The sequence below is a fragment of the Eleginops maclovinus genome, chromosome 17 (assembly GCF_036324505.1).
Source record: "Eleginops maclovinus isolate JMC-PN-2008 ecotype Puerto Natales chromosome 17, JC_Emac_rtc_rv5, whole genome shotgun sequence".
In the NCBI taxonomy this organism is placed as follows: domain Eukaryota; kingdom Metazoa; phylum Chordata; class Actinopteri; order Perciformes; family Eleginopidae; genus Eleginops; species Eleginops maclovinus.
The window spans coordinates 9,176,090-9,187,221 of NC_086365.1; the positions used below are offsets into that span (position 1 = coordinate 9,176,090).

The following is an 11,132-nucleotide window of genomic DNA, read 5'->3' on the forward strand; positions in this document are numbered from 1 at the left end:
GCAGCCCTTGTTTCTGCACCTCTCTGCGTGTTTGATATCCATCATTTCTGGCATATGCACAGCTCCTACTTTTCGCACAGATGGCTCTGGTTGTTGGATTCTCACTTTGGTTGGTGGTTCGTAGTCTTCACCATCTTCACTGTCTTCACTGTCCCCATCAAGTTCTGGACTATCCAACAACTCCTCAGCCAGGTGCAATTTAAAATCCAAGTACTGCTCTGTGTTCTTCACTGGACGTTTGAGTGCATTGCTGTCAGACTTGTACTGGATCCAGGAGTTTGTGATGGCAACATCAAAGAAGTGAGCGATCACACGCGTTGTCCACTTCTTGGTCCTGTTGGACATGCGGTAAAAGCTCAGCATGCGGTCACATAGGTCTACACCACCCATGTTGTCGTTGTACTGCTTGATCACTGCTGGTCTTTTCACCTGAACATGTTTTTTTTCTTTTTTGCACCATCTGGTGCAGATATCCTCAGGCTCTCTTCCGTGGATTGTGGACGCCATGGTTACGGCTTTGTTGTCGAACCATTTTGTGACAGACAACTCAGGATTCTTCCTGACCAATGACACCATTGTTCCTCTTCCCTGTTTCTTCATCACACTGTCTCCTGGAAACTTGCACTCTTTGGGCACTCGGTTCATCATTATGGTCCCTGTAGCTGGAAGGCTCTTTTTCAGCAAAGTATCAAGGAGCTTGATCGTTGTAAAGTACCGGTCAAAGTACAACATTTATTTAACCCTCAGTATGGAATAACATACTGACTAAGAAATGAAACAAACATACACAGTATTCCTGGTCCACAGAGGACGCCTTTCCTCCCTGTCACTGTCTGTCTCTGCCTCTTTGCCCTCACTGTCTGATCTCCCTGCATCTTGTTCATCATCATCTTCCTCCTCCTCCTCTTCCCCTTTTGCTCCGTCTTCCAGCACAGGGTCCTGGTCCTCATCCTTCTCATCATCAGAGAGCTCCAAATCAGAGCCTCCCTCAACTATCTTGAATAAAATTCTCTCTGCTTCAGTTCTGGTCCCTACAACAATGTAGCGTTAAATTTGATACATTTAGTCCTGGTGTCCATTTTAATGGACATTCATAAAATAGTTATTATTTAAAATCTAAAACAAAGTAAGTACAAATAAAGTTGTAAATATGATTCCTGACATGTTCATAAACAAAAAAATGTGTCAATGTCATTTGAAAAATTATAACAAATAGATGAAATTTGACTTACCTTTCCTCTTTCCATAAAATGTGGCTGTGCCTATGGCAGCCATTTTGAAGAGGAAGAAAGCGGTGGTTCCCTGCCACCAAACCAATGATGTTGTATATCAATGGAAAGCCCAGGATGTCCTCTTTAGAAGACAACGGGTATTCATAGAGTAGCTCAAAAAAATAAAGAATTATTCACATTAACTAAATGTCCACTATAGAGGACACAAGTCTATGGGCTGGGTCCCAGGAGGATATAATTTATAGGTCAACACGTTTCTAGTTGGCACGTGTAGCCTTCTGTCTTATTTAAAGTCTCGTGCAAATGTCTAGAATTACAGTGTGTAGGTGAGGGCCGAAGATCGTCAACTTCAAGCGACGTGTTACTATGTTTTTTTAAAACGAGTAATGAGGACACAATAACTATAAACTGCATTGTCTACTTCTTTCCTTTATTACATTTTCACATATATTGTTCTTGTGTTTAATATAAAATCAAAACTTTCCAAAATATGATCATGCACTTAGTCATTGTCTAGTTTTTGTTGTGTGTGTGTGATTGTGGGGACCTGAAATGAGGGCAGAGTGAGACTTCTCACATGTCACTGCTGTGTTTGGGGACCTGTGCAATTTGTCCGGACATCAAACTGTGCGCTGGATAAATATTATTTTATCAAAGTTGTCAACGTTGTCACTTTTATCAACGTTGCCCATCCACTCTGACAAGTGTCATGTGTGATGCTAACCAGTAGAACAAAGTGTTCCCTGCAGCCAAAATGCAAAACACTTACATATTCAACTGTTTGTTTGTAAGCATAAATTAAGTCAAATTAAAAACTCATTTAAAAGTATGTGAAGACAATTTAGGAACAGATTACTTTCTGATGTTGCACACAATATACCATCTTACCCAACTGCATACAAGTATATATTCAGGTCAAAGTTCCTGCTTCACGGTGAAATGAATATGAAGGCTCTCCTGTGCAGCAGTGAACACAGCAGTGGAAGACACAAGTGAGAGCTGTACAGCGTTCCCGAGAAGACTAGTTTCGCTCACGTTTCTGCCCCCGCCTCTCTTACAGGCGAGGGGAGGAGAACAAATGATGTGAATTATAAAAACTGCTTCTACATCTCCACAGTAACTACTACAGCTGGTGACTCTGCATGAGGCAGCAGCCTCCTCCGGGCGCACCGCGCACACGGGTTCTAGTCTGCGGCATGTCGGCCGGCTTCGGCGAATGGGCGGCGGACCGGCCAGCAGGTAGGAGATCCGGGACAGAACCGACTACTGCAGCGTAAAGGCAACCTGCTTCCCAACGGTGGCCGAGGGACCCTTTAACGTAGCTTCTTTGCCGTCCGTCATTTGGGTGGAAACTAAATCAAAACAGAGTAAAGGCTACTTCCAGAGTCTTCTAAACTTCAGTTCATGCAATTGCTCGGCTGTAAAGTTAGCGACAGTAAAACAACCGGCTGTAAATAGTAATGCAATGTTTCGATAACTTATGTTGACATTAGTGGACCGGACGTAGTATGTTCTGCACCGGTGATTTAGCCTGTGGCCCAAACGCCTACTCGCCCCCAGCGAAAGAACGTGTCAGCCGGGAAGCGTTTCGGTCGTGAGGACTCAATGTGTAATCATTGCAACGCTAACTTTTACTATATTCATTAATAAAGTAAACATTTATTATACTGCCATCTGACCCAAACTTGACACTGTTTTTATAGCAGCTTAGCCTGTCACGTGGTTTCAGGAGGCTCCTCTCATGCTGCCCAAAGTGGGTCAGTAGATCAGTGGAGCACCATTATCTGCATCCTGAAGAGAAAACATAAGGTTGCAGAACAAATGATTTAGTACTTACTGTTAAGTTAAGTCCAAAATCAAATTGCTGCAAAGATATTCTCTGTTCAATTCCAGGTCCAAAGTGCACTACTTCGGTCAACTTAGAAATACACCAAGTCCTCAAGAGTGTACAATTCTTTGTGCATGCTATTTTCAGAACATTTTAAACAAATTATCCTAGATATATATGGGTGAATAAGAAGAGTCATTGCCATTTTTATCAACAACTCTTCCTCCTTTTGTGAGAAAAACAGGAGAATATGGGTCAGCATCTGTCAAGTTGAAAACCGTTCTCACTTTTCAGTCTGTCAAGTTGAAAACCGTTCTCACTTTTCATTAGTCCAGTTTTCCAAGACAAATGTCACATTGTAAAGTAAACTTGTCCTGAGAAGGAGGAAGGCCAGTGTTACAGCATTATATAAACGTTAGGTAAGTCTAGAGCCCAGATCCCATTCAGTTCACGGACCTGTTATACTTTAAACTCAAGCATAGCGGTCTTTGTGTGTGAGAGTTTGTTTGTGTGTGAGGGAGCATCTCCCACAGCCAGACAAACAGCCTGAGTGTGGTATCAGCCTTTTTAAAAACGATTACCACAAACCATTGCAAACATTTGTGTGACCCTATTGTTAGCTCATGAAAAGGTTAGGCTTTTGAGGATGAAAATGGTCAATGTTGAGCCTAAAACAAAATATATATCCAATTATTTGTGGCTTATACCCACAATTTGTTTTCTGCATAACTGTATTTTATGTAAATAGTGTCTTTTTCATTTGTTGCAATAGTCTTATCTTTTATAATTGTACTATTTTTGAATTTGTATTTTTGGCTACGTATTCTTCTTTCTGTGTCTCTGTATGCATCACTTAAACCAACGCAAATTCCTCGTATGTGTAAACCTACTTGCTAATAAAACTGATTCTGAATCAAACTGTGAGATAATCTGTTAATAAATCAAATTAGATTTGAAATAGATATTTAGTCAACATTTTATAAAACATTCACAGAACAGTTATTTAATTGTCTTTTTATTAAAGTAGCAAAGACATGAATTGGCTGCAGGCACTTGTAATTTTTATCCCCTACCCAAAAAATAAAAGAATTCATGGTGAATTATTAGAAGAGTCTTTGTAAAGCCTTGCCACTAAGCTCTGAAGGTTGTTGTTTCAGTGTCTCCTGAGTAAGTTGCCCGTCTTCATATTTCAGATGTCCCTGCAGAGGAGGGCCGCGCTGGCTCATCGCTGCCCGGCGTCGAGCTGCCCAGGAAACGGAAAGGAGATATGGAGGAGAGGTCAGGCCCGCACCTTGATATGTTTTCATAAATACTCCTTCCTGTTATAAAATAACCCTCATAATGTCCTATCTGACAGTCTGAGCGTGGACTGCAAGATGGATGATGACATCAGCAGGTAAACAAGCTTCTGATATTCTTCACACACCTTTCAAGAGAATACTGGCAAAGAGCTTGAATTTTGATCCCTTTCATTGCAGATCTGAAGAAGAGGATCAGCATGTCAAAATAAAAAGCTTCAGGTATTTATATTTTTTACATCCAATGACTGTCTGCAAAAGTTTCAAGGTTCAAGGTGGATTTGTGTTATTTACTGTTTGATGTAAGCAGCTAATTTACAACCACAATATAATTACATTTTGAAGTATGTATTTACCCCCAAAATGGATCCAGTTGGATTGAAAATGTCCGATTTGTGACTGTTCCTGCAGGGAACCCCACCGACAGATAGAGAAGCGGCGGAGGGACAAGATGAACAACCTGATAGACGAGCTGTTGGCCGTGATCCCCGCCTGTCAGCCCATGGCGCAGAAGCCGGACAAACTGACTGTGCTGCGGAAAGCTGTGCAACACCTGAAAGCCCTCAAAGGTAACTCTGAACCCACCTGGGTATTTGAAACATCAGCGGCGTGTATTACCCTCCATCTGAAAGCTAGGGTGTCATGTGTTTGCAGTCGGGACCAGCAGCATATTTGCAGACACAACCAACAGGCCCTCCATCCTACCCCAGGACGACCTCAGCCACCTTCTGCTCAGGGTAGATACACATGGACCGACCCTAGTCCCACAGAACACTGTATAGAAAGATTTTAACACAACATGCTGATGGAGACCAAACCTATCTATCTGTGTAATATCTCTATCTATCTGTATAGCAGGCTGAAGACGGTTTCATGTTAGTAGTAAGCTGTGACCGGGCTAAAATCCTCTTCATCTCCGAGTCTGTCTGCAAGATCCTCAACTTCAGCCAGGTATGTTGCACTTCAACATGATGAGATATAGATATGGATGTAGGTTGACTTAAATCATTAGGGTAAAGAGTAAAAGCTTGGTTTATTTTGACTGAAATGTTGGTGTTAATCGGTTCCAAACCTTTAAAGAAGGCCTAAGTAGATATTTTTAAAACCTATCATTGTGTGTCTTTACATATTATGCGTGCAAACTGAAGCTCATGACACATTCTGTTGAATCTCTCATAAAGACTTGAAAGTACTGCAAGTTAATATTCAAGGCCACCATTCTCTGAGCTCCTTTTCCTTTTTTAAATTCTGTTTGGCAGGCATAACGACACACCTGCTTTACCACACAAACAAGGATTGCAGATTAGGAGGTGCATCAGGATACACAATCAGACAAAAAAATGAAACAATAAGGAAACGGGTAGCAGATATCCTTAAAAGACAATAACATGCAGAGATAGAAAATCACTACAAAAGAGACAGGAAAAAACAACAGCAGCAGCAGCAAGATAAATTACAGCAACATCTACATAGCTTGCCCTCATGGCTGCATGTTATTTGCGTTGTCAGTTGGAGCTGACTGGGCGGAGCCTGTTCGATTTCCTTCATCCCAAAGACATCAACAAGGTGAAGGAACAGCTGTCGTCTTGGGTGTCTCCACGGCAACACATCATCGATGCTGCTAGTAAGTCTGTTTGCCCTGTAACGTCTGAGAATCTGTGAGATCTCACGTTACACTATATGTTATAAGGAATTATATCTCTGTATGTGCAGCTGGGGTTCAGGTCCAGACGGATGTCCACGTGAAGCCGACCCACTTGTCCTCTGGAGCGCGGAGATCCTTCTTCTGCCGGATGAAGCACAGCCGGGTGGCGGGGAAGAAAGAGGACAAACACTTGCTGCCCTGTACTGCAAAAAAAAAAGGTGGGTTCCGACTGGAATCATCTGTCAATCATAACTCAAATGTATAGAAGCAGCTGGAAACTTTCTAATCCTGTTCGTTTTGTTATTCCAATCTCCCAGGCAATAATCTCAATTTTTCAAATATTTAATGACCTTGTTTTTGTTCCCACAGACACCTACAGATACTGTCCCCTGCACTGCACTGGATACATGCGGAGCTGGCCCAGCAGCCAGCTGGATTCGGAGGGAGATGCTGAGAAGGAGACACCAAGCCTGAGCTGCCTGGTGATGCTTTGTCGCCTCCTCCCCCACGGCTCCCCCCAGCCTCCCAAAGACATCAATGCTAAGCCCTCTGCATTCGTCACCCGCTATTCCATCGACGGCAAGTTCACTTTTGTAGAACAACTGTGAGTTTCCCGATTCTACATTTGCGGAGGCTCATTTCTATTCATTTTTGAAGCATTACAATCCTGAGAGATACGGAAAGTTAGAGTAGCTGATGTCCCCCTGTGTCCTCTCTCTGTCCCAGAGCCACGACAGTCATCGGTTATCTGCCGCAGGAAGTCCTCGGCACGTCGTGTTACGAGTACTTCCATCAGGATGACCTGCAGCACCTAGCAGAGAAACACAGGCAAGGTGATGAAGCAAAGCAACACAGCTAATCTGATTCTATTAGAAACATTTGGAAAATGTGTTGACCTCATTCACTAGTTTTTACTGTGGTCATAACACTCGTGTCCAATCTGTTGGCAGTTCTTAGAAGCAAAGAGAAGATTGAGACGCAGTGCTACAAGTTCAAAACGAAAAGCGGCTCCTATGTTTCCCTCCAAAGTCAGTGGTTTAGCTTCACAAACCCGTGGACCAAAGAAGTTGAGTTTGTCGTGTCTTCAAACAGGGTTATGTCGTAAGTATTGATTCATTTACAAACATAAGTGTTACCAAATACGATCTAGGTTTTAATCCTGATACATTCTACTTCTTTGATGGTTGCAGAATCTTTGTTTCTGTGATGATTTCATACAAAGATTGGCTTCTGATCATAAATACACTTTTGCACCAGCAGGGGGCCCGGTCACATAAAAGATGAGGAGGCAGGCCGCCTGAATGCTCTGCAAGGTTATAAATACAGTATATTCTGTAGGTTCACAAAGGCATTTATTTCTGATGTAGGATTTTTAACATTAAAGTTTGGTATGTTTCTTTTCTTCCTCAGAGGAGTCAAAGCAAATACCCATAATTCCTAGCCTTTCCAATGGTGTGGGCACAATGATCTATGCAGGCAGCATAGGGAGCCAAATTGCAAATGACCTCATCGACTCGTACAGGTTTGTTGTGTGTTCATATACACAAAAATGTTATGGAAATAGGTGGTCCTGGGAGCTCATGACCAAACACATGCAACATCCAAAGCATCTTTACAAATGTAACACATGAAAACATCAATGTGACCTATTGCAGTCATTTTAACTTGCATCATTCAGCGATTATATAAATTTCTAAACATTTGATGCTAGGTTTACAGCAGATATCAGGACTAATATCTGATTTAACTCAAGAAGAATGTAAATGACTTTAAATGCAACGCATGTCATCAAATTGATATCTTTGAGTCAATTCAAGTTGGTGAATTCTTTCTCAATTTGCTTATTTTGAGCTCTCAGGGCCACCATAGGACTGCTTCACTATTTTACAGGCCTTCTGGAGGAATGGGTTAAAGATGTCATAATGGTTTTAGGGGTACGATACATCAGACAGGAATAGGAAATTTTAAAAAAGTATACACCATATGAATATAAACATCTATATCAAGCTTAAAATAATATTTCTAATTCATTTAGAAACTATAAATTGATATTTACAGTATATTATCTCCTGTGCAGGATGAACTCCTCTCCATCCAGCGGAGCTTCCAGTTCGTTTCTCTCAGCCAATGAGAAATGTCCCCTGGTGTCTCCACCAACCAGCACCAGTGTGAGTGTCCACTCCTTCACCACAGCACTTGGAGGCAACTTACACTTTCTCATTACATTGCTCACAGTCTTCAAACTTCCCTCATCACACTTAAAAAAAACAAAGAAGATATGTGGTATTAAAATGCAAAATTGACCAGATCATAAACAGACTATCTTTGAATGTTGTTTCTCGCTTTGTTTTTTTTTTACACGTCAGTGGAGGGAGACGAAATATAAGGCCTGTGTTTGAATGTCACATGTCTTGTTTCAGGCATCCAGCGGAGGGGGGGCAGCGAGCAGCTCATCACAGCCTGACTCCAGGACAGCAGCTGGCGCCAGCAGTGCAACATCTGACAGCTCAGGTAATGTCAACAGGATTATTAAAAAAACGGTTATCAGTTATTCTATACTTCTACGCAAAGAAGAATAAAAAACTCGTGAAACCTGCTCAGAGGAGTAAAAAAAATCAAATGCCGATGTATGTTTTATGAAGGTAAAACAACCACTCCTAAATCCTTAAAAAATTGCCTTCAGTGGGTGAACCACGGCAGTGATTTTGGGTTTAGAGCTAATTTCCAATTCTGCCACCCAACATGTTTCAATCCTCCTGTTTTAGACTTTGTCTCCTGATTTCTTGTTGTGTCTTGGCTCTGTTCCACCAGGCGAGGTGTCCCAGCTGGCCCTGGACGGCATGGTGGTGCCGGCGCTCAGCAACTTCAGCAACGACGAGGCAGCAATGGCCGTCATCATGAGCCTCCTGGAGACGGAGGTAAACGTGGGTCAATCCGGGGACTTTGAGGACTTACACTGGCCCTTCTAAAGGGTGCACAGACTTTAAACTCTTACGAGCTGGGTGGCCGTTTCCTGCTGTGAACCTTCAGTTTATTCTGCACCTGACCCAGATGGCCTTTCAGTTGACCCGCTGGAATTGTACCAAAGACTGCACCATGTACTCACAAGAGTTAATGGGATTTATTGTTACTGTAATTACCTTGCTTTGTCTCTTGCCTGAATGTGAGGTTCAAGTGTCCCGGAGCTTGTGGAGATTTAGTGTCTTCAGGGACATTTCATTGTCCTCAGGAGGGTTCGAGCCCAATGAGTGATGAAGGTCTGGAGGAGGATCCCACTCCTGCCATGTGCGGTGCTGCTAGAGAAACTCCTGTAATGCACATCTTTCTTTTCTTAAGTATTTAATATTAAATGTGCACTAAAGGGCTATTCTTTTACTGTGTTCATCACATTAATCCACCGTAACTGAACTCCTGATAAAATATGAAAAGTCCCCCGTCTTAACAAGGACAAGCTAACCTGTTTTAGACCAGAGGTTATTACTCTCTTTTATACCCTTTCTTCTAAACCTATTTTGAAAACACTGCACAAAGTACGAACAAACTGATTTATTTCCGAAATTCCACAACAGCCTGTAAAAGAAAAGAAGAAATTAGTACAGCCCACTTTGAATCATCTGTCACGCTAGTCTGGATCAGTTCACATGTTTGGTGTTCTTTCTTTCTTTTGGTCTCATTCTGAAATCAAACGGAAACTTATGAGTGCTGAGGCACAGCAGAGAGACACATGTTCAGTCCCCCACTAGCAACAAAAAGGCCTGAATGTAGCCACAACACAGCTAAGGGTCTGAGCAAGCGCTTTGGCTATTTATTTTCTTATGACCTATTTTCAGAATAACCCGCTTAATGCCATTCATCTGGGTTGAGCATGCTAAAGAACATTACATTTTACTTGATCCCAGAATGAATGAGTTATGTAAGTGGGGATTTTACTTTTATACTTGCCTTCACACTGCACTTGTAAACTGTGGGTTCATCACTTGATATTGAAAGCATATTATGGTTGTGTTGACTTGAACCCATGATTATTCCGACACATTTTAGTTTTAAATCAACCGTTATGTGCACTCTTGGGCTTTATAAGCAAAACTGTTCGACAGTATTTGCTGTTTCCATCAAGTTCCTTTTGAAATGGACACTCACAGTAGGCTTATTGAACATGCCCAGCTATCACAGGACAACATGTCTGATATGTGTATGTGCAAATTGTGTTTTTTGTATCAGCTGTAATAAGGAATGAAGGTATTTGAAAGTAAAGGGTTTTTTTAAATAAATTGTCTGAACTCTGTTTGTAGTTTAGATATTGTTTTATCATTTAGTATGTTTGCCAGATGCAGAAAATCTCATGTGTGTCTCCGTATTGGCCAACTTAATTCATTTTTTATTTTTTTAAATAAGCAACAGAAACTGTACAGTTATCTGTTATTGTTACCCATTGAAAAAATGCTAAGATAAAGGGAGACAACCATGGAGCAGGTGTTCAGTGTTGGTTTTTGCACAGGTATGTATACAGTTTTGAAAGTTTGACCACTCCTAAAAGGATGTTTACTCTAACTAATTTTTGCTTGAAATGATTTCATTAGGATTAACCCCTTGAGATGCACCATGGGGGTCCTGATCGAAGGCTGTTGTGTTTATAATTTCTTTTAATGGCATCCATTTATTTTAAGATTATAATTTTTTTGCTTTTAATATAAAATATAATAGGAAATTAATCAGACACTACTGTGTGAAATGGAGATTTTGATTTATCTAACTCTCTAGCCCTGATTCTATATATTTTTTTAAAGTTAATGGGTTTGTTTTTTTAAAATCTAACAACATTTTAAATTCAAAATCTCTTCTTTTTACTAAATTAGAACACTGAAGCCAGATTTCCATGTACATATGTAGACCCTGTGTCTCTGTCTCTCTCCTGTGATCAGTGTGAAAGAGCTTATCTGTCCAGAGAACTAAAGCCATCATCCCCTATTACCCAACCTCCTGCTGCTGCATCATTTTCCACCTCCCAAATCTTTTTAGGTGTACAAATGAGACGCCACTGTGTTGAACTACATCCCCTTTCCTCCTCTTTTCTCTCTCCGCTTCCTCTCTTTAGCACACATTGAAGACATGCTCAGCCATCATCTGTT

General features: G+C 41.3%; 1 protein-coding gene across 4 annotated transcripts; it reads left to right on the forward strand.

Annotated features, from left to right (window-relative positions):
- The first annotated feature begins 2,224 nt into the window (after positions 1–2,224).
- LOC134879087 (basic helix-loop-helix ARNT-like protein 2) lies at positions 2,225–10,288 on the forward strand. Of its 4 annotated transcripts, none has more exons than XM_063905388.1 (17): positions 2,225–2,471; positions 4,254–4,338; positions 4,418–4,456; positions 4,539–4,580; positions 4,770–4,927; positions 5,013–5,095; positions 5,217–5,309; positions 5,868–5,982; positions 6,072–6,221; positions 6,373–6,607; positions 6,730–6,836; positions 6,954–7,104; positions 7,261–7,316; positions 7,414–7,525; positions 8,081–8,171; positions 8,424–8,514; positions 8,815–10,288. In XM_063905388.1, exons 1-17 carry the CDS (start codon positions 2,375–2,377, stop codon positions 8,970–8,972), a joined length of 1,863 nt encoding a protein of 620 aa, XP_063761458.1. In that variant the 5' UTR covers positions 2,225–2,374; the 3' UTR covers positions 8,973–10,288. The 4 variants fall into 4 exon arrangements, with proteins under 4 accessions (XP_063761458.1, XP_063761460.1, XP_063761456.1 ...); XM_063905390.1 differs by having other exon boundaries at positions 7,264–7,316; XM_063905386.1 differs by having other exon boundaries at positions 2,226–2,471; positions 5,214–5,309.
- Positions 10,289–11,132: the final 844 nt, after the last annotated feature.

Excerpts from the sequence above, each read along its gene's own strand:
- LOC134879087 (XM_063905386.1), top strand. The coding sequence starts at position 2,375 with ATGAGGCAGCAGCCTCCTCCGGGCGCACCGCGCACACGGGTTCTAGTC. Across the intron at positions 4,339-4,417 it reads AAAGGAGATATGGAGGAGAG|TCTGAGCGTGGACTGCAAGA; the intron begins GTCAGGCCCGCA and ends CCTATCTGACAG. Across the intron at positions 8,515-8,814 it reads TGCAACATCTGACAGCTCAG|GCGAGGTGTCCCAGCTGGCC; the intron begins GTAATGTCAACA and ends CTGTTCCACCAG.